The sequence below is a fragment of the Otolemur garnettii genome, unplaced genomic scaffold, assembly GCF_000181295.1.
Source record: "Otolemur garnettii isolate 467f Iridium unplaced genomic scaffold, OtoGar3 scaffold00026, whole genome shotgun sequence".
Lineage (NCBI taxonomy): Eukaryota > Metazoa > Chordata > Mammalia > Primates > Galagidae > Otolemur > Otolemur garnettii.
Window position 1 is genome coordinate 14062828 of NW_003852421.1, and position 24223 is coordinate 14087050.

The window sequence follows — 24223 nt, forward strand, 5'->3', positions numbered from 1 at the left end:
GATCCTCCCACCTTGGCCTCCCAAAATGCTAGGATTATAGGTGTGAGCCACTGTCAGGCCCTCTTTTGAATCTTTAAATGAGAAACCTGGTTTGGAACCTATTTGAAGAGCTTATCAGCCAATAATTGAGACAAAAAGCAAGGCCATATAAATTTTGACCATATTGTATGGTCATTTTTTGAATTAAGAATCAATGGTTGGCATTACTCCAGTGGAAAAAAACAAAGAAAGAATCACTGAGTGCTTTCCAATGTCATAGCTTTGTTCCCTAAGCAGTTTTCCCATTTAATCTCACAATACCCCTTCAAAGTAGGTTTTTCTAACTTTAAGGATGAAGAATTCAATGTGTCAATGAGCAAGTCTGTAGTACTTTAAACAGGGCAAGCTACAGTGCACGCCCTCAAGAGAGCTATGTTTATGCACATGATCCAGTGTTTAGCTCGGCTCTGTTTGCACAACCAGAGGTTCTGCAATGCTATTCAGTAGCAAGAAGTAAATCCAGCATAATACCAAGTGAGAATGCAACTGGTACAACCACTTTGGAAAATAGTTTGCACTCATATTTGATAAAGCTGGAGATTTACTATCATGTGACTCACAATTCCATTCCTTGTTTTATTCCCTTTCCTGCAACTATACACTGAAAAACCTGTGTAAGAATTTTCAGAGTTGTGTGGTAATGATAAAAAGCAGAAACTACACCAATAACAAGGGAAGGGATAAATTATGATACATGGGTCATTATGTAAGTTTTGAGATACACAAAAATCAGGAAACATAAAATTTGCAAGGACAGAAACAAATGCAGCCCTCCTAACAGCTCTGATCAGCCGAGCAAATTGAAACTTGCACAGGTAAGTCAGAAAGGATGCTATTGACTATGTTTCTCCAAAGTGAAATACTGAACTATAACACAGTCTGTCTTAAAACTTCCTATATATACCTTGGTATATATACCTTGGTATAATCATACAATGGATGCCAAAATAGCAGTAAAAACCAATGCTTTAGTACTTCAGAAATAAGAATAAATCAATCATTGGGGGAGGGAGAAAGCAAAGCACCAAAGGACACGTCTATTGTAACGACACACAAAGTTAAAAATTGTGCAAAATTAAGTATAAATGCCACGAAGGAGGAAGAGAATGACAAACACAGAATTCATAGGAGCAGTTACCTTGGAAAGGGTAGGGAATGGACTGGGATACAAAAGGAACATACTCTTTCATTTTGAAGGGAGCTTCAAAAATACTGGTCATGTTCCATTTACTAAGCCAAGTGTTAAGTAGGCACTTGTTGATTTCATCATTCTTTATCCTTTACAGGTATTATAAATGTGCTTCTCTATGCATTAAATAGTTAATAGCTTCTTAAAGTAAATATAAACATCTCCTATGACTGGGCTTCTTCTTTGCCACCCACAGTTTTGATCATATTCCCCTGATTTCATCTAAGATCTATGGACTATTACATAGCTGCTAAAATAATTTTTTTTTTTGAGACAGTCTCATGTTGCCCTGGGTAGAGTGCTGTGGCGTCACAGCTCACAGCAACCTCAAACTCTTGGGCTTAAGTGATTCTCTTGCCTTAGTCTCCCAAGTAGCTGGGACTATAGGTGCCTGCCACAATGCCCAGCTATGTTATAGTTGTCATTGTTGTTTAGTAGGCCTGTTTAGCAGGGCCCAGCCAGGCTTGAACCCACCAGCCCTGGTGTATGTGGCCAGCGTCCTAACCACTGAGTTACTGGCACCCAGCCTGCTAAAACAATTTTAAAATAATTTTTAATGACAAGAGAAAGCATTTATTATATTACGTGAAAAATTCAAGATGGTAAATATTTTTAGAGGATGACCTCAAAATGCACATACATGTAGATCTGAAACAGAATCAAAATGCACCAAATTTTTAACAAAGGTAATTTTTAAATAGCAAGATTATAGCTCATTTTTATTTCTTCTTACACTTCCCTATTTTCTATAAATACAATTATTTTTAAATTGGCACAGAATTTTTTTAACTGAAAGAAAAGTGAATGGCCCTACTTACGCTATGAATCAAACTCATCTAGTCATTATTACCTAGTTTTTAAAAAAAAAAAAACAGTTGCCTGGGTTTCACCTTGGGTCTACTGAATTAGTCTCTGTGGCTGGGCTTTCTTTTTTTTTTTTGCAGTTTTTGGGCAGGGCTGGGTTTGAACCCGCCCCATGTGCTAGAGCTCTACTCCTTTGAGCCACAGACGCCACCCTGTGGCTGGGCTTTCAATAGTCACTGTAGTGGATCCTTAAAAAGTTCCCCACTTGACTCCAATCCCCAACCAGGCAATTGAACTATTTTGCCTAGGATGACTTACTTCAATCCCTTAACCATTTTACCTTCAACAAAGAGGTGCTGCTTCTCAATATAAACGGAAGAACCATTGTGTTATTCGTGACTTAATTTTTATGAATAGTTCAGGATGGCAAAAAATAACATCAATGGTAAAAACATCTTTTCAACGTAAGACGCTTTGTACATGAACGTAGAATAAACTGCATATACGCTGGTTATACCAATACCTTAGAGAAGCTGATGCTTGCTTAGTCAATGAACTCAAACCAGACTAAAGACCAACAGATCAAATACATACATTCACTACAATTTCAACTTCAGAATCATTTAAAATTATTACCCCATATTATTTACAAGCTTAATTTCCGTCACTAACTTACCCTTTTGGGTCTAAAAGATCTCGAACTTTCTCATTATAAATTTCCATATAGGACACTTCGACTTTAAAGGTCTGTGACTCATTTTGCTCCAAAGAGATCCTTTTAAATAAAGCACAGCAGAGCCTTGGAATAAGGCCTAGCTGCTCAGCATGGCCCATCATGGAGAAGGATTTTCCTGAACCTGGAGAAGAGCAACAAAAAGAGGCAAGTAATAGAAGGGGAAGCGAAATGTAGATATCAGCCAAGGTCACAAAGCAAAAGAGTGGCAAATGTAGCCTCAAACTCAGCCCTCAGATACAGCCTGGGACGCCAAAGCTACAGTGCTTTCCAGGACACTCAAGGCCTCTAGGTGGAGGAGCACTTCATTTACAGATGAATGTGTATGAATGCAACCATGAAAAATACATAATCTCTAAAACTATGCAGGGTAAAATCCCAACCGTACATTATCAAGCAACGTCATCTTACTGTGGTATACATTAAACCTATTCTCTTATCTGAGTCTCCTAGTTCTGCTGCGCTGTGGTATTAGCACTTTTATGATTTATTTATTTCTGCCTTATAGTTGAAAAAACAGTGGTTCAGAGTGTTAACAGCTGAGCCACTAATATGTTTTTGTTTTGCTTATTTCAACCAACTACTTCAGAAGCCTAGATTTAACAATCTATCATCACTTTGCATTCTGATATAAGGCCTCAGTATAGGATGATACTATGTGCTTTTCTATAGTTTTTAGCATACTATAGCTGAGAAATGGGAAGTATTCCAGTTCAAAGACAGGTTAAAACATTTACATAGGAAAATAACAGTTAATAGTTTTAAACTAGCTTTGCTTATTTATACTGAAATTACTCAATTACCAAAACTCATGCACCTTCAAAAAGAGAGTTTCTTTTGATCATCTAATTCATACACCCTGTCAGAAGCATTTTTCGGCTGCTTCTCAAATATTTTCTCTTTTTAAGTTTTAAGAAATGCATATTTTGGCCTCATGCCTGTAATAGTGCCTCATGCCTGTAATCCTAGCACTCTGGGAGGCCGAGTTGGAGGATTCCTTTAGCTCAGGAGTTTGAGACCAGCCTAGCAAGAACCAGATGCCATCTCTACTAAAAATAGAAAAAAAAGGGCAGCACCTGTGGCCCAGTGAGTAGGGTGCCAGCCCCATATACCAATGGCGGTGGGTTTGAACCTGGCCCCAGCCAAACTGCAACAAAAAAAATAGCCAGGCATTGTGGCAGGTGCCTGTAGTCCCAGATATGTGGGAGGCTGAGGCAAGAGAATCGCCTAAGCCCAAGAGCTGGAGGTTGCTGTGAGCTGTGATGTAACAGCACTCTACTGAGGGCTGCAAAGTGAGACTTTGTCGCTAAAAAATAAATAAAATAAAAATAGAAAAAAATTAGCCAGGTGTTGAGGCAGGTGCCTATAGTCCCAGTTACTGGGGAGGCTGAGGCAGGAGGATCACTTGAACACAAGAGTTTGAGGTTGCCAAAAAAAAAAAGAGTTGAGGTTGCCATAAGCTAGGCTGACACCCGTGGCACTCTAGCCTAGGCAACAGAGTAAGACTCTGTCTCAAAAAAACCAAACAACAAAAAGAAAACCACTGTGGCCCCAAAGGTGGGAGAGAAGAATGCAGAATGTATATTTAATATCATTGACTATAAATAAAATCAACTTCTTACCTGTTTGTCCATATGCAAAAATACAAGCATTATACCCCTGAAAGGCTTTTTCAAGAATTCCTTCCCCAAGGCACTTGAAAACCACTTCTTGACCTAAAGGGGGCAAAAAACACAAATTAAAAACTAAAAAATGGAATAATTTTTCTTGATATATTTGTACCTGTAACATGATCCCAACCCAAAATAATGCTTAAAGTGTACTAATTGTCTCCTATACCCAAAGCTGCGTATAAAAAGCTCAATATATGCAATTTCATTTACATTTCTAAATTACAGTTTAGACACTCAGAACCTGGATAAATTATTCTAAGACCTTTCTTTAGGCATTAAAGTTTCCTTTCCCTTTTCTGTGGGCCATATGGAAACATCAGTCAAATTTGGTTAGGTTTCTTCTTATGACTTACCATCTAAAAAGTCATTAAACATGAAGTGTCTTATCTCCCCATCTGGATTTGGAACTTCCAACGAGCAAGAACTACACACCTTGGTACTTCCCAGAGCCCCAAGCATGGTGTTTTATACCTGCCATGCGCCAAAAAACTGTTCATTGCTGATGGTGGAGTGATGGGCTTCAGCTGCTGTTTGTAGATTCGCAGGCAGCCTCACCTGCGTTCCCACACTGCCTTAGGGACAAGTCCCCTCATGAATCTCTGCAACATGTTGTAGCTCTTGCCAAGTATTCTGTCATGTACTGACTACGGTAAGTCAGGCTGAAGAGTAAAGCTGTGACAATCTTTTTCAGCGCTTAAAAGCATTTACTACCCTTGGAAATTGGTGACTTTCTAATATTTATTCCTCATCATTAAGAAAATTAAAATTATTTTCTTTCTTTTATGTTCTATGGTTCTTAGAACATTCACTACTACAGTTATCTAAAAACTAATGGCTCAAGTACCTGTTTACTGGCATGGGAGCCTCCCGATGTCAGAGGCTATAATCTGTTTGTTTTTGTAATCCTAGCACTTTAAGTACAAAATGCTTAATAAATTTTGTTGAAATGATTCAGATTAACGCACACATGGTGCTTCCTTTCATATTTGAAGGTAATGTAACATAATGTAAGCTTTGGGTTTCATGTTTTTCTGTTATGCCACATTGGGTCTGATTTTAGAAGTTTCTTATTATACCATCATATATCACGATTGTGGACTGGGACTCCTAAAAGTGTGTCAACACAAAATAAGGAATAATATTTTCAACCACTAGGCTGGCAAAAAATAAAATTTTTACAATATCAAATATTGTTGGATTGATGACAAAGGTATTTTCATAAACTGCAGGTAGGAGAATAAATGAATAGAGCCATTATGATAGAAAACCTGACAGCATCTGTAAAGAAAATATGCAGCTCGGCGCCTATAGCTCAGTGGCTAGGCTGCCAGCCACATACACCAGAGCTGGTGGGTTCGAACCCAGCACAGGCCTGCCAAACAACAATGACAACTGCAACCAAAAAACAGGTGGGCGTTGTGGTGGGCGCCTGTAGTCCCACCTGCTTGGGAGGCTGAGGCAAGGGAATTGCTTAAGCCTAAGAGTTGGTTTAACAGTTGGAGACTGCTGTGAACTGTGACACTACAGCACTCTACTGTGGGTGACATAGTAAGTCTCTGTCTCAAAAAAAAAAAAAAGAGGGAATATGCCCATACTCTCCAACCCACTGTGAGGCATCCACTGTAGAGACACAGTCTTATAAAGGGCTCTGTCCAAAGATGTTCATGGCAGTGCTATTTATAAAACCATTAAAAGGCTCGGCGCCTGTGGCTCAAGTGGCTAAGGCACCAGCCATGTACACCCAAGGTGGCGGGTTCGAATCCAACCCAGGCCCGCCAAACAACAATGATGGCTGCAACCAAAAAATAGCTGGGCATTATGGTGGGCGCCTGTGGTCCCAGCTACCTGGGAGGCTAAGGCAGGAGACTCGCTTGAGCCCAGGAGTTGGAGGTTGCTGTGAGCTGTGATGTCACGGCACTCCACCCAGGGGGACAGCTTGAGACTTGTGTCTCAAAAACAAAAAACAAACAAAAAAACCCCCATAAAATAGTATCAAATTGAATGCCCATTAGCATGAGAACGGATAAGCAAAATATGACTGTTTTTATATGATGGAATACAACATTTGATACAACCAAAATAAAAATAAAACAGCTACGTGTTAAAAGACACTAAAATTAAAAAACATGGTTGAGTTTTAAAAAAGCCATTTTTAGAACTGCACATAGTATAATGTTAAAACTTATGTCAAATTGTGTGTCTGTGTGAGAGAGAGAGAGAGAAAGATCAATTGATCTATGGATGCTACAATATAAAAATGGATTAGAAAAAATATACCGTATATATAACTTTACTCCTTTATTGCTAACTTCTACCATCCAGCAGAGGACCTGGTACCCAGAGATATTAAAAATATGTTAGAGGGGGCGGCACCTGTGGCTCAGTGAGTAGGGTGCCAGCCTCATATACCGAGGGTGGTGGGTTCAAACCCGGCCCCGGCTGAACTGCAACAAAAAAATAGCCTGGTGTTGTGGTAGGCACCTGTAGTCCCAGCTGCTTGGGAGGCTGAGGCAGGAGAATCACCTAAGCCCAGGAGCTAGAGGTTGCTGTGAGCTGTGATGCCACAGCACTCTACCAAGGGCAAGAAAGTGAGACTCTGTCTCTAAAAAAAAAAACATGTTGGAGGAATATGTGGATTTTTTTATTAGGTATAACCAAAAGACACTTTTCTAAACCCACAGGTTTGTTGTGAAAACCACCTCAAGGTATGCCTATGTGTTTGTGCACACACACACACACTCTGAAAAGAACAGGGTATTGTCAAAATTATCTGCTACACACACACTTTAAAAATTGCTTTTATGTTACAGTGAAGTAGGACAGTCTTATGCTTACTAAGAAGTTATCTGAGCACCCTAGCATGTGATCTTTCATATGCATCAGTATTTTCTCATACATTCTCTCAAAGGACCTTCCCTTACTCCACACCATCTGAAGGCATTCTAAAAGCAAAACTTTCTTGGCAGAAGCAGGAGAATGGAACAACCTTGTTTGATTTTCCACACTGGATATCCAGCCCCCAGGAAGCAGGTAGGATGTGGGTAGGGATAAGACACTTTAAGAGTTGGTTGGGTCAAATGTCCTGACTACAATTCAAGATTCCAATTCATATTTAGTAACTCAAAAAAAAGCAACAACTTGAGGAAAGGACTCAACTGCCGAGTCCTAATAGAGCCTGAAGGATTAACCAATCAAGAATTTAGCTGGGCACAGTGGCTCATGCCTATAATCCTAGCACTCTGGGAGGTTGAGGTGGGTGGATTGCTTGAGCTCAGGAGTTTGAAACCATCCTGAGTAAGAGTGAGATCTCATCTCTAAAAAAAAAAAAAAATAGCTGGGCATTGTGACAGGAGCCTATAATCCTGGTTACTAGGGAGGCTGAGGCAAGAGAATCACTTGAGTCCAAGTGTTTGACGTTGCCATGAGCTAGGACACTACAGCACTCACCCCCTGGGTGACTGAGTGAGACTCTGTCTCAAAAAAAAAAGAAAAGAATTTATACCTATTCCTATATCAGAAGTAATGCACCAAGTCCCTTCAATGTTAAGCCTACATTGAAATGTAATTCTTCTGATTTCTGCCCCTAGTGCTGAGTAGGCCGGAATTATTACTTTCCCAATGTCTTTGAAGAACAAATTACAGTGTGTCTTTTTCCTTGGTAGGCATGGTCTTTTAAGCCAACAGTTATTCTTTGGAGAAAACAAGGATGAATGTTATGGAGCTACATGAAGTAGGTTTACAAGGGGGAAAAAGTATACCAGGATATGTATACTAAAATTGTATGAAAAATGAATCAAGTAATCAGAGAACTCCCTAGCATATGAAAATATGAGTAAATTTCAGGTTAGCACATGTCCAAATATTGCAGATACTAAACAGGACATGACTACGAGTAAGGAGAATTTTTATGAACTGTCATATTGGCAATGCACTTTACATATTTTGTATCATTGAATCCTCATAATACCCAGGAAGGGTAGATATAAATTATGATCAATAAAGTAACTGGGTCTCGGAAAGATTAAGTCATTTGCCCAAGATCTCATCACCCGTGAGGGGCAGGACCCAGGTCTGCCTGTGCTGACTCCTGAATCTTAAGGCTGATGTCCATCCCTCATGAGCATCTCCTGCTGCATGACATTGGGAATCAGCCCCTCCTTCCTCTCATCTCCATGGTACCTTTTACAAACTGCCAGAACTTTTTGTAAGCGCCTTGGAAAGACAGGTAGCTGCATCTTAGCAGAGTATCTGGCACACAGCAGGCATTCCTATTTACTGAATTATTCCCGTGTTGACATCTCTGCTCTCTGACTAATGTATTTTTAATTGAGGGCTCTTTTCTTCATTAGTAATGATAAACCCTATTCAACTTAAAAAGAAATGCTTAATTGTATTAGTTTACACTTTGGTCAAAGTACGACTGTTTTTGAAATTCTAATGACTCCCTAGGGACTACAGTAGCCCTTTGTTAAATAAGCCATCAAGCCATCAGGGTATGAATAGATGTGTCAACATAGTATGTATGTACTAACTGGACAACTCTGATAAAAATTACAGATCACACTTTTATAGAAACTCACAGTAACCTCCTGGGCATTGTAACAAATTGTATGTGACCAAAAAATAAAGCTAATCTCTGATTTCTACTAAGTAAGTACGTAGGATTTTAGAAAACAGTGACATTCTAGTTATAGTTATGCTTGGCAGATAGAATATAATTCAAATTTATCATATTTGATAAAGTTTTCTTCATAACTGGGAAAGAAAAATAATCTAAGAAATGAATACAAAAATAAAAAAACTATCACACTGTTTCTGAAAGTATGTTTTTCTTTTTTCCATGTATTCTTACGAATCTAAGCAAGACTGCATTCTGGAGACAATGGAATACATTTTACCACTGTGGCGTCATGTCTCAAAGGAAATTTATTCTCTTTTAAGACAAGAAATAATCAACATTTTTCCATCTCTACAAATCATATACAAGTGTGAGCATTTTGAACAGGTGCTCAGCTGTCCGTTGTATGCAAAACTGATGCAATCAGCTCCCTACTCTGGACATTTAGATTCTTTTCTCTAATTTTTCTGCAATATTTATTCTTTTATGTTTATCTCTGTGCACTTTCCTACTAGCTTTACTAGGGAAAACTCCAAAAAAAATCAAATTGCTAAGTCAGTTAGCAATGCACCAAGTCCCTACTGTCAACAAGTTCAACAACACTGTCTGGGATAATTCTTCTTAGTCTTGACTAAGTGAACAGGGGGGGAAAAGCCTCCTGTTTTGATACTTTTCATTTCTTTTACTGCCCATTTGTATTAATTCTTTAGTAAATTGCCTGTTTAAGTCATGCTTATTTTCTAAATCAGCTGGCTTAGCTATTGATTTTTTTCTTATTAATTTTAGATTGCTCACTATATGTTAAGGATATCAACCTTTGGTTTACCATGTATGTTGTAAATATTTTTTTTCCCAGTCATTTCCCTTTCAGTCTTATGTTATTTGTCACATAAAAAATTTTGGAATTTAGGCTTGTTGCCTGTAGCTCAAGCAGCTAAAGCGCCAGCCACATACACCAGAGCTGGTGGGTTCAAATCCAGCCTGGGCCTGCCAAAACAACAATGACAACTACAACCAAAAAATAGCCACGTGCTGTGGCGGGCACCTGTACTCCCAGCTACTTGGGAGGCTGAGGCAAGAGACTTGCTTAAGCCTAGGAATTTGAGGTTGCTGTGAGCTGTGATGCCACAGCACTCTACCCAGGGCAATAGCTTGAGGCTCTGTCTAAAAACAACAACAACAAAAAAAACCCTGGAATTTCATATTCAAATACTTTCTCTTTACCTTGATGATTTTTGCCTATGATATGGGTTATTTTTCTAAAATCCTTTTCCATTACCCAAATTATGTAGAATTCACCAATTCTTTCAGCTTTTTTGTTTTTTATAATTTTATTTTCAAACTTGAGCTCTACTTACTCCTTACTAGCTGCACGATGTTGTGCAAATTCTGTTTCTTGTAGGCTTTGTTTGTTCCTCTCAATTATTCATTCTTCCCGGGCAGCACTGTGGCTCAGAGTGTAAGGTGCCAGCCCTATATACTGAGGGTGGCGGGTTCGAACCTGGCCCCAGGCCAAACTGCAACAAAAAATACCTGGGCATTGTGGCAGGCACCCGTAGTCCCAGCTACTCAGGAGGCTGAGGCAGGAGAATCGCCTAAGCCCAGGAGTTGGAGGTTGCTGTGAGCTGTGACTCCATGGCACTCTACCAAGGGCTATAAAGTGAGACTCTGTCTCTAAAAAAAATTCTTCATTTTTCACTTCTTTTTCTTTTCTCTCTTTCTTAAGGTGAGAGGGACTTGTTCTTTACTTTTTTCCTTTTATGTTTTTTGGAGAAAGAATCTCATTCCATTGCCCAAACCAGAGCTCCATGGCATCAGCCTAGTTCACAACTTCAAACTCCTGGGTTCAAGTGATCCTCCTGCCTCACCCTTCCGAGTAGCTGGTACTACAGGTACCCACCAAAATGCCTGGCTAGTTTTTCCATTTTTTGTAGAGACAGGGTCCCACTTTTGCTTAGGCTGGTCTCAAACTCCTAAGCTCAAGCAATCCTCCCACCTTGGCCTCCTAGAGTGCTACGATTACAGGTGTGAGCCACTGTGCCCAGTCACTATTCTTTTCCAATATGTCTATCTCTTTCAATATACATATCTTTTCCATTCATTTTCTAAATTGTTTTCTGGTTTTTTCTTTTTTTTTAGTTGGTTTTCGATTTTCTCTTGGATTTAACTGAGCTTCCTTAAAATCCATATTTGTAATTTTTTAAATGTCATTTCAGTATTTTCATTTTGGTTGGTCTTCATTGTTAGGGAGCTGGTGTGCCTCTTTGGGGGTATCCTTTCACTCTGATTTTTCATACTTCCAGAGTTCGTGCATGGATTTCCTCTCATCTGAAGCAGCTGTCACATCTTATTTTGGAGTTTCTTTTCCTTACAGGGGACTTCTTTCCCTGCCCGCATAAGGGTGTGTCTGCAGCATACACTGAGTGAAGCTTTGCTGTGGGATGGCAGTCTACAGTGCAATGGATGCCTTGGTTAGTGCAAAGTTTTCCTCAGCTGCTAGGTATCTGTAGGCTGTAGCAGTGGTGAGCTACGTGTGTGGGCAGATTCTCTGTCTTTTGTTGATGAGGGAGGACGTAAGTCTTTGAAATCCTTTCTCTCTCCCCAGTCCTGTGGTCTCAATGGTGTGAAGTATTTTGGCACACCCAGTTTAATCTCCCAGTCAGTCAGCGGTGCTTGTGGGTAAGAATCAACCAGAGCCTATATCAATTTAATAAGCTAATACTATGTACAGCTGAAGCACAGTCCGTGCCCAATAAAAGTCTAGAATGTATTTTAGTTATTATCTATTGTCATCCCTTAAATCTTTAATCAATTGTGTACATAATTAATTTTAGTGCAAGGAAGGAAGTCATTATCTAACTATTTCATCTTCATACAGTTTCTCCATCTTTGCAACAACCCTGTGAGGCAATCCAAGTCAAAGATTAAAAAAGAAGAGACCTATTCTCAGAAATATTTTTGAAAGGAATCATCCATTGCTATTATTCTAGCTTCCTGGGAAGTCCCACTCTTCAAGTAACGCTGACCAAATATAATGGTGGTGACTCTCATACATAAGACTGAGAAGTGGGAGGGAAATGAACAGGTAGAAAGGAGAGTGTGTGTGCGCGTGCACCGATAAGAAGAAAGAGCATTATTATTTGGGACAAGGTATGCTAACCCATATGGTTCAGTATAGGAAAAATATTTTCTTTTTTTTTCCCATTAAGATAAAACAGTACAGGAAAAAATACATATCATACCAAGAAAACTGTGAGTGAGACAGGTCCTCAGGGTCCCCCTTATTTTGCCATTCTGATGCCTTTTCAACTGTGTGAACCCCTGGCTGGGAGTTATACTTAACCAATTCTTTGGTTTGGTGACCATCAGAACAACTACAAAAAAGGCCAAACTGTCAACCAAAGCCTTAAAAGGCACTATAGACTCTTTACAACTCACTCTTTGTCCTCTTTAATAGCCAGCTCTCCACAGAACACAAAGGATGGCTACATTGCACTCAGCGACAGAAAATGCAAAATATCAAGAAGCCTCATAGGATTTCTTAAGGAAAGTCTGCTTCATTCAAAAGACTGGAAGGTTTTTTTGATTTGCTTTTTGGTTTTTTTGCTTTGTTCACTTTTATTTTTTAAAACATAACAGTCCCCTTTCTCAGCAAAGGAAAAAATGATTTGCCAACTGCTTTTGAACTCAGTTCACAAAAAAAGGAGCTGTTTATGCTGGGTGGTGGGAATCAGGGAATTCAAACAGTGCATGGGCGGATCCCATAAAAGATGCACTATCTCCACCCTAAATGTTTCCCGAAGTACAGTTTGCACTCAAGTAGAAAGAAGTGTTGATTGTCTAAGGGAAGGCACCCCAGCCCAGGAGAGAGAATTCACAAGGTCGTGTATTTGTTTTTACCCCATATAAACTGAGCAAAGTCACAACACTGTCAAATCTAGGAGGCTGTGGCTTTTCAGCAGGACCAGTGCCAGAGAGGAGGCAGCCACTCTGCAGACGTCAGCTCCACATGCCTGGTGTGGTGAATCCACAGGGCAAGCCTAACCTCACTTGTTAATAACCATGACCATGATGTTTCCTGTGGGGTTTATGATTAGACCTCCTATAATCATGTGGACAAGCCTTAAAACACAGGCATGCCCAGAGCAACTGTAATACAATGTCAGAATAGTAAACACGGCTCCTGTATGGAATCTCTGCAAGCAAAGTCAGAGACCTGAGTCACCCAACACTGAGTCACATCTGATACAAATCTTTGAAAAGCTAACATCCTTGGGTCACCACACTTGTGCATCATCTGTCCCTACTGGGAACAGCAGCAATGGACTATGAGTGTTCTGGGAGCTGGGTAACCAAGGCAATTCTCCCGCTAGGGCAAGGCCCTGATTGTAAAGCACAAAAGAAGAGAAGCCAAGAATGGAAGGAAAAAATGCACCTATCATTCATATGCTCATCACTTGATGGCTAAAGAGGCACAAGGTGAAACAGTCACAGTGGGCTATGTCCTAGAAAATGGGGGACTGAAATAGGAGGGCATAACCTCGTCTTGCTGGTAGTCTACAATAAACAAGGCAGACACACATACAGACTGTGGCTGAACAAAACGCTAAGCATGGTGATCACAGGCTAGACCTGAGACACAAGTTGCACAGAACATATTCTTTATTTATCCAAAGGAACTATAGTGAGTATCCAAGATTTGAACATAATCAATTTCTGTTTTTTTTTTAAGAGACAGAGTCTCACTTTGTCACCCTCGGTAGAGTGCCATGGTGTCACAGTTCACAGCAACCTCCAGCTCTTGGGTGTGGGCAATTCTCTTGCCTCAGCCTCCCGAGTACCTGGGAGTATAGGTGCTTGCCACAATGCCCAGCCATTCTTAGTTGCAGTTTGGCTGGGGCTGGGTTTGAACTCGCCCCCCTTGGTCTATGGAGCTGGTGCCCTACTCACTGAGCCACAGGTGCCGCCCCATAATCGATAATTTTAACAGTTTAAACAAAGTCCCCAGTTTCCTTTCTTTTCCCTCTTTTTTCTTTGGCGTTTGAGTGGCGGGGGAGAAAGGGCTGAGATCCCTATTTGTGACCTGGAATTCCTGGGCCTGCCTGCTCACTTGTGAGGATGTTTTTTCACTTATGAACAGGGCTGACAGCCACGGTGATTTTGATGAGTCTTGACTTGGCAGGTGGCCCAGCTCCAAATCAGAGCACCTGGACAGTGCAAGACCAGACAGGTTCCTCACACATACCAGAAGGGGTGAAGAATGCCTAAACAGACAAGGTTTAAGTAAATCCCTTTCTCAAAAACCTGAAATTCTCGTATGTGGTGACTTCAAACTTGGTTTAAGTTAAATGATTAAAAACTATAGCGTTCAGATAAAGGAACTGAGGCTTTAAGGCTTGATTTGGTGATGGTGGGTTTAAGTTTTAATTAACTACAGAGAGTTTGCCATTGAGGGCCTGGTAAAAGGATGCCGAGAAACTGGGCCACAAGGGTAAAGGGAGACTACAGGGCCATTTTCCACTGAAGCATCCAAGAGGTATCAGCACTGCAGTCCTTGGAAGTCTTGCTGGCAGCATCGCGCAGGGTGACTCACTGAGAAGGATGCTTCCACCAGCACCGATACTCGGACTGGTCATGAGCTTGTTCTTTTTCTGTTGCTGGGTAAAGTGGCTGACTCACCAAGGAGGAGTCAAGTAACTGCTGCCCTTGGCGCTGGTGCTGAGAACAAAGGAAGAAAAGAGAGCCACCTCACCTGTGAAGCCTGGTTCATAGAGAATGCACCTCGGAGTCATTCAGGAGGGCGTTCTCACATCAAACAACTCTCAGGAAGCAAACCTTCATTTCTATCTGAGAGCGTTTAAGGCTGTCTCTCTCTGATACTAAAGCAGACCTACTCAACATCTCTTCTGGAATGTGGGGTGCATGGTATTTACAAAACTTGAGGGGCGGTTGAAACAACGCCCAACTAAACACAAGGATTCTAGAGAACTTCTGACAGGAGGGAGGATGCTGCCAGCAGTACTCCTGGCCAGATGCCAAGCCAGGCATTCCAGTATGAATCCCTTAACACAGCCTCTCTTCCTTCCAGGTGACAGGGAAGAGAGGGGTGCTGGGACCTGGAGTAGAATCCATAAAATCTCCACCAGCATCCACAATGGTCATTAATTGACGTCCACATTTAGTAATGCTGCCAGCTCTCTCAGAGGAAGCAGGGACTCTCAGAACCTCAGTTTTCTCATCTGAAAAATGGTCACCAAACTAGTTTTGACTTGACTGGGTGCTCTGACAACCTCATTATCTATTGCATAGAAGGGGATTAGCACAGTGCTTGGTGTAAAGCTCTGGACTACACTGTCTGTCGTTAATTATTGTCCACCCCTCTAAATACACTTAATTAAGTTATATGTTTCTGGGTGTCAGCAAAATCTCTAACAAACAGATGGAGACAAAAAAAAGTGTGGAAGAAGGTGAGGTTTGGTGGGATTAAAAATAGAGGAGTAGAGGGGAGAACAAAAAGAGAAGCAGACAAACACACACAAAAAAATTAACAAGATTATCTTAGTTCATTTATTTTGGGCATCTTTACAACAGAATTTTTAACTGGCCTCCACTTGTCTAATTCTCTGGATTAACCAACATTCTCTCTTCCACCTATGAACTTCACTGACGCAGGCCCCGGCATGCTAATCACCCCAGCTGGTAGGCCCCTCTCTGGGCTCCCACCAGCTGAGTTATATTCTCACAAAGGGTCAGTTGTGTCTGCTCCTCAACTGGTTTATGTCAGTTGTACTTTTCTGTAATTACATAATTTAGTTAGAAAATTCAAAAAGAGCATTGCTGATTCTAAGAAAATTAGGTTTAATGCTTTGATAAAGGTGAGTCACTAAACGAAATATCAAAGCAGGTATGGAGGAGACAATTTATAAGAGAATTTGTAAAGGAACTTTTTTTTAATATAGGAGGATTTGACATTTATATTTTTTTCATAGATATCCTTTAAGAAAGCACACATATTTATAATGAATCTCCAACAAACTGTTCAAATATCCAACTACTAGTGTGCCTCATAACTATAGGGAAAAGTCTATTATTTAAACCTAATTTCTAACAATTATCGAGTGTTTCCTCTGTGCAAGGCACTTTGCTGAGTGCTTCATATATATAATCTCATTTCAACCTCACAAGATTTGTAATAAGAGTTACTTTCTTTTATTTATTTGTTTATTTATTAGCTGTGCTTCCCACACTAGAGTACAGTGGCTCATCATAACTCACTGCAACCTTGAATTCTTGGGCTCAAGTGATCCTCCTGCCTCAGCCTCCCTCAGGCAGTGTAATTATTATGTACTGTCAACGCATTTGGAAGTGGCAGGGGTAGGATTTGAGTCCAGTAAGTCTGTCCCCAGAGCTTGTGCCTTTATCTGCTAGAAATCTGACCTTCATTCAAACAGAGCACTTGAATAGTAACATAACGAACGAATACAATATGCCAGAACAAATTAATACTGTGGAACTTTGCTAAAACATTCATTCTACTGTGTCTACTGCTTGCTTTTTTTGTACATTTTGATGTACAAATGTTCTGTCTCATTCTGGTTCTGCCTCTCCCTCTGAGGGACCCATCAGGGAGGGTCAAACGTGGCTGCTCTGCCTGCTGCATGAGCCCACAGACTGGGGTGCTCACCTGCCCCCTTGCAGTATAAAGCAAAACCAGCAGAAGGAGAATTACTGAGTCTCACCATGCTTCAGTTTCAACCCTTCTCCTGGGCTGCAGGGTATTAACAATGCCTGAAAACACATGGCTTCAGCAAATTCGAGCAGCATGCCATATGGCAAGACCTGTTATGTAATTTCTAAGTCAACGTTTAGAATCCATGCTGACCCCTAAATATGCCACGATCAGACTGATTTACAGAGAACTAGGAAGAAAATAAAAACCAAGGTTACTGGCAGTCACTGTTAGTAATAGCACATTTTAGGAAGTGATAAATGTATTGATTCATTATATCAATAAAAATACCTTAATTGCAATCAGCAGTGATTTAATCATTTACAAAAACTGCTCTCGAGTTTATCAGTATGGTTTCTGTTTTTCTTTTCTGAGACAGTGTCTCTGTTGCTCTAGCTAGAGTATGGCAGTGTTATCATGACTCACAGCAACCTCAACTCCTGGGCTCAAGGGATTATCCTGCCTCAGCCTCCCAAGTAGCTGGGACTACAGGCAGCATCACGACACCCAGCTACTATTTTCTATTTTTCATAGAGATGTGGTCTCACTCTTGCTCAGGCTGGTCTCGAATTCCTGGCCTCAAGCAATCCTCCTGCCTCAGCCTCCCTAGGATTACAGGCACGAGCCATTGAGCCTGGCTGAGAATGCCTTAATTGTAATCAGCAGTGAATTAAACATTTATGAAGACTGCTCTCCTGTTTATCAAGATTGACTATAATATACTAACTTTATAAAAATCTTCAACATAAATCTATGTATATGTGCCTGTACATACGAGGTTTGGGGGAACATATGGATTCATGTAGCAATGCCATGCTTCAGATGCCTAATTCTGCAGGTTATTTGTTTTTTCCTTATCCCTAGCACAGGGGTTTTTGCTTCAAACTCAGAATTATCTGCCAGACAAATATTATTACAACTACCTAGCCAAGAGGTAATAGGAAGAAAAGATAATGTAAATGCCTCAAAGCACGATTCAATGCAGTGCCAATGGCTTCACAAACAAGCCTTTGATTTGCCCCTGACCAGTCCGCTGAGCAGCTGTACAGCCAGTATAAAATGGCTGATTCATGTTTTGTAAGAGGGCCGGAGGGGATCTGAGATCATTCCAGGCTGTATCTCCGCCTTTCACAGATGAGACACGGAGACTCACAGAGGTTATCTTGCCCAAAGTCTAGCAGCTTGTGACAAAACCACGTCTCATAAACCCCCGTGCATGCGTTTTCTTTCTGAAATACTGAGGATGCTTCCTCAACTACTGCAGTAAAGGAATAATAATGAAGACGACAATGAGGATACACACTAAGCTGGTGCTTCCTACACGCCAGGTACTGGGTTAAGTTTGTACAGACACGTCATTTAGTCCTCAAATCAACGCTGTGAGATCAGAACTATCACTGCCCTTATTTATCATCGAGAAAACAGAAGCACAGTGAGACTCAGTGCGCACAGCTTCGCACAGATGCAAAGTGGTGGAGCTGGATCTGAACCCAGTCTGACTTAAGCGCTCATTTTCTACAACCACTGCATAGGACCCACGGCAATGCCATTAGCCCTACTAGAGAATCAGGTGTTTCTAATCAGAAAGCCTGAGCACTTTTAATACATGGCCAAAGGCAACTGAGAATCTGACATTTTAACACACCACATGAAACTCAGGACCTCTGCTTCTCTTTGCTCTCTCAATCCTTACACTCATCTTTCTCTCTCTCTCCATCAGCCTCCAGTTTTGAGAGCAGCTTTGAGAGCCCCAATTCAGCATCAATGATGCCATTATTCATCCAGTATGACAAATAGGTCGTTTTCAGGAAATATGTGCTTCCCCTTCTTCATTTCCCCTATTTCCCACCAGATAATGAATGCTTCTATCTTAATGTTTCCATTCACAATTAAGAAAGAACTGCTATTTTTTAATGAAGAAATAGGAAATCAAATTAGTATGGAAGCCAATCAACTAATATACTAGTTACATATTTATTAGGCAGATCAATTACAATAAATGAAAACCTGACAGAATAGTAAGCAACAATTTTACTTTTTCTAAGTGAGACGGGTATCAGTATTTGTACAATAATGGGGATATTTGAAGAATGAGAAATTTTACCTAAAATTTTATAAATAGACAACGCTCTCTGAGTCAGGAGAACCCTGCTTCAGGGCTCATTGGAACATGGTATCCAATGTGACTGTGCAACCAAAAATTTAGTAAACAGCCTGTGTTTAAAAATCACTTTTATTTTTAAAAATATATCTGAATACACTATTTGTAATGAAGAGCTACAGAAATCTTGAGTTGCCCAACTGAATTTTATCATCTGCATTGAATGAAATTATTTCTGACAATTTCAGATTTTTGTCTCTTCTTGGATTTTTCTCTATTACTCTAATATTTAGAGCTTAAATATTATCTCTAAACGTTGTTTGATATGCATGCATGTCTCTTCCTTGCTAACTTATTTTGGGGTTTCTCAAAGTTTTCCTGGGCTGCGCACACAGTAGGGGTTTCACAAATACTTAAAAATTATTCTGAGACTTTCAGGCTTCCTGGGTTTTATGAGAGGGACCAACAACAGAGCCTGGGCTGAGGCCGAGAATGATGGTGGTGGAGAGTCCCAGGACACAGGGTGGGGAGAGGGATGGATCTGCATAAAAAAGGACCTGAAATACAGTCCCAGGAGTATAGATTTTATCTGGTAAGATAAAGATAAATGAAGAGTCCTGGAAAGTATTTGAGAGCTGCATGAGAAGGGCTCTAGTTCAGGAAGATATATCGGGCAGCATCTTGAATATCATCAACTGAACAGGGTAGAAAATGCGCTTTGTACAGCCACAGCATTTGTCCCTAGTTGTCTCTGCAACTGTAGAAAATGTTTTACTTTTGTTGCTGATTTGAATCAGCACAAAAATACAGATAGTGCTAACAATCAGATTGTTCCAGAGTATGGAATTTGTCAGATAAAGTCCCAAAGAGGAATACAAAGACAAATTAATTACAACCAACATCATGAACCACTTACTCATTTTAATAAAATACTTTGCTGACATTGCAGGAATGATGTTTGGAAACGCTAATTCACCCAATGTGAGCAACTAAAGGAATTTTGCTAGTTTAAGATTAACTTTAAAAAAAAAATTACATATCAATTTCTCAACAAATTTGCTTTATATGGCATCAATAAAAAGTTCCTGGGCGGTGCGTGTGGCTCAAAGGAGTAGGGCTCTGGCCTCATATACCAGAGGTGGCGGGTTCCAACCCAGCCTCGACCAAAAACTGCAATAAATAAATAAATAAATAAGTAAAATAAAAAGTGCCCTATCAGCAAGTAACTTCCTTCCACCTCCAAATTTTTTAATACTTGTATCTTCTCTTTGTTTTTGCTGGTTTTTAACTAGATGAGAAAGTCATTCTGCTGATGCTCTTATAAGGAGAAAACATTCATCAAGAGGAAAAATCTAGGCTGAGAGATCTACTGTATAGCACGACTATAGATGATGACGATGTATGTTGAAAACTGGTAAAGGAGTAGATTTTCAGTGTTCTCACCCAAAAAATAAGTATGTGAGGAATGCATACGTTAATTAGCTTGATATAGCCATTGCCATTCCACAGTATATACACATTTTAAAACATGTACGTAAACACACAGAATATTTACTTGTCAATTTAAAACAACTTTTTTTTTCTTTGTAGAGACAGAGTTTCACTTTATCACCCTTGGTAGAGTGCTGTGGTGTCACAGCTCACAGCAACCTCCAACTCCTGGGCTTAGGCAATTCTCTTGCCTCAGCCTCCCAAGTAGCTGGCACTATAGGCACCCGCCACAACACCTGGCTATTTTTTTGTTGCAGTTTGGCTGGGGCTGGGTTTGAACTCACCACCCTTGGTATATGGGGCCAGCACCCTACTGACTGAGCCACAGGCGCAGCCCTAAAACAACATTTTTAAAAAGATGAAATATCGGCTCAGTGCCTATGGCTCAAGTGGCTGGGGCGCCAGCCACATCCACCTAGGGTGGCGGGTTCAAATCCAGCCCGGGCCCGCGGAACAACAATGATGGCTGTAATAAAAAAAAAATAGCTGGGCCTTGTGGCGGGCACCTGTGGTCCCAGCTACTTGGGAGGTGGGGGCAGGAGACCTGCTTGAGCCTGGGAGTTGTATGTTGCTGTGAGCTGTGATGCCACAGCACTCTCCCCAGGGGTACTGCTTGAGGCTCTGTCTCAAAAAACAAAACAAAACAAAAAAACAAAAAGATGAAATATCTAAGAAAATGGGGGATGCAATCAGAGGGGAAGGAACCAAAAACTTCTTCCACTAAACCAAATGCTTCTTGAACTGTGACAATTGCAATTGACTCCTAGGAAGGCCTGAGATTCACCTATGATTATAAATAGTAAAACAACAGTCACTTGTGTTGGGTTGAGCAAGGATAAAAATGCCTCAAGGACAGAATACCAGTAGAAACAAGTGGGACTAGGAGGAGGCAGCATTTCTTGGAGAAACATGGAATTTAGTTCATATGATCACGGACAGCCTAGGACACAGGACCTGAGTGCGCCCTGGCCACCAACAGCACCTGGCCTTTGCTCATACAAACAAAGCAGGGGGTGACTTGAACACTAGTGGCAAGGAATGGAATGAAAAATGAAACTTTTTCTTCATGTGATAATCCCAACAGCTACCACTTATTGCTATGTGGGTGTGGTTCCCTGACACACTGAGGTGGATCCTCCATTATCTCAAATCCTTGGAACGTCTCTGAAGATAATATTACAATACTCCCCTTTACAGGGGAAGAACTTGAAGCTTAATGAAATTAAAAAAAAAAAAAATTGTCCGAGTTTTTTGCTAGTCAGTGGCAGAGCCAGATTCTGAAACCAAACTCATATGCTAGAGTTGGAAAGAATGGGTGTGAATTATGTGGGAAAAATAAAACTCAGGAGTAATTAAAGAAAACAGATGTAATGGAAGAGGACACACGTCCAACTATCAGGCGCAGAGAGTCAACTTACCGGCATATTTTGCAGTGTTAGATTCATCCATGGACCAAAAACAATAATCAAAGGCAAATACCTAAACAGAAGGAAAAAATATTAAAGATAACTCTTTATGAGAACATCAGACTAAAAATCAAAATGAAGATGAAAAGGACACTCACTACTGCTTCAGTTTTTTAAATCTAGAGAGGGATACCCACTACTGTCTGATTTTTAAAAATTGCTACAGGTTTGGTACTTTTGTTAACCATGAAGTTCTTATTTATTCATTTATTTATTTATTTATTTATTTTTTAGAGACAGAGTCTCACTTTATTGCCCTTGGTAGAGTGCCATGGCGTCACAGCTCACAGCAACCTCCAAGTCCTGGGCTTAGGCGATTCTCATGCCTCAGCCTCCTGAGTAGCTGGGACTACAGGCGCCGGCCACAACGCCCAACTATTTTTTTGTTGCAGTTTGGCTGGGGCCGTGTTTGAACCCACCACCCTTGGTATATGGGGCCGGCATCCTACCCACTGAGCCACAGGCACCACCCATGAAGTTCTTTTGAGATTAAATTTATAGTTAGCTTCATGTATTAAACTGTATATGAAACTTGTCTTTCAACCAGAATTCAAATAACCAGACATTCTGACTAGATTTTTAAAAACATGGTACATTTAATGAGAACAAAAAAACAACCCATTTTTCTCCAAGTCCACAGTTCCAGTTTGTTGAAACCTCCTGGCTGCATCTCCTTTAGCTTCTCAAGTAACACTAAAATGATCACATTTCTTTTAAACCAGTTCCTTTTTCTAGTTTCCCATATCATTTCTAGCATAGCCGAACCTCAAAGCTACTTACATTCCCATCTTGGACTCCTTTCCCACTTCTGTTTCAACACGCAATCTCCGGCCAACTATGGTTATTAAATCAATAATTCACTCTTGCATACAGAAATTTTCCATATAGCTACTAAATGGCTACTATCTATCAGGAATGCCTTATGCTTCCTCCATAGGACTCCCATCTAACCACTTGTGCTCTACCCACTATCATCAATCCATAAAGCAACGTTCTGCAAAGCGTGTTCCAAGAACAGTGGTTTCGTGAGCTAGTCCGTGGGGAAAAAAGATTAAATCATGTTGGAATCTCAAACCCTATTTGAGATTCTCAATAGTATTCTCAATATTAAAGTCCCTGGAAAGTCATCCAGCAAAGAAAACCATCCAATTGTTTATGGTCATTATATTCCTTAGCAAACTCTGGCCCAGATGACAGCAGTCACTTTCCTGGGTTCTTTGCTATTGCCTTTTTTTCTCTAGCCATCCAAACAGCAAATTATAAACCTCCCATGGACAGGAATCCCTTCTTGATCATTTCCAAGACATCTCAAGCACTAAGCAAATGGAGCCCTTGCTTTTTGGCCTAGCATTTGAGAGGCCCCAATGAGGCTCTGTTAGCCACTTTCCCCCAAGTTCCTCAAGCTCTGTGTAACTTGTCCTTACTTTATTACTGAAGACAATTTCACCTCTGTTCTTGTTCTCTTCTTCATTTCCACCCTTCAGTACACTTCATACTCCTCAAGACCCAGTTTAACACATGTTCTTCCCAGGAAGCATTCCTTGGTTAAATCTAAAGGAATTATCTTTCCCTTCTCTGAAATTATAATCACAATTATAATGGTATCACAATACTGTTTAATCCTTTTTTATGGCTCCTATCCAAATTATTCTATTTTTCATTTATCATGTATATGATCTGTATATAATTTTTGTCTCCACTTGTACACTAAATTCCTTGAAGGCAGGAACCATACCTAATTTATCTTTGAAGCCCGCAATGTTCATAGTAGCTGCTTTTACCTTTCAAGGAACCAGGTGCTTTTTACATCACAAGAGACCAAATTATGCTCTGAATAGTTTCAGCAATACACGATCTTTTTTCTAATGCTATTAAAACTGATACAGATATATACTAGGCACACTACTTACATCATCAACCCTAGATCCAAATTCAGTTTTGTTACACAAACATTCGCTCTGGTCTTATAATAACCAGGTTTCAAATGAACAGCTAGGAAACAATACTTTTAGCCAACAGAGAGGGGAATTATTCACTACATTCAAAGGCTTCTCCAATGACTTAAGAGACCACACAGGCGTAATCCCGTTAATCTTCCAGCCTCTGGGCAAGAACTAACTTCAGTACTTCTCCTGAGAGATGAAAATCTGTCTTGTTTTTAAACATTTCCAGAAAAGGAGATTCCACAACCACCCTTTAATGGCATCTTACAGCACTTAACTCATTCCCAGGACATTTTCCTTTCCTTTTGACCTAAGTCAACCCTTCTTACTTTAAACAGCCAATAGAGGCTATTTTCCAGTGTTTTTAAGTGTATCTTTACTATTGTCCTCTGGAGACCAAAAGAATTTCTTCAGTTGTTGCTTTATATGTATAGTGG

The 24223-nt window shown here is 40.3% G+C and overlaps 1 protein-coding gene across 1 annotated transcript in view; it reads right to left on the minus strand.

Moving 5' to 3' along the window:
* The window catches only part of KIF13A (kinesin family member 13A), a 218863-nt gene that overhangs the window by 98560 nt on the left and 96080 nt on the right, over window positions 1–24223 (minus strand). The window contains exons 4-6 of the mRNA XM_012804208.2: window positions 21796–21856; window positions 4388–4480; window positions 2709–2889 (exon numbers count right to left, since the gene is read on the minus strand). Of these exons, the coding sequence (XP_012659662.1) occupies window positions 2709–2889; window positions 4388–4480; window positions 21796–21856 (335 nt within the window). The remainder of the gene's footprint in view (window positions 1–2708; window positions 2890–4387; window positions 4481–21795; window positions 21857–24223) is intronic.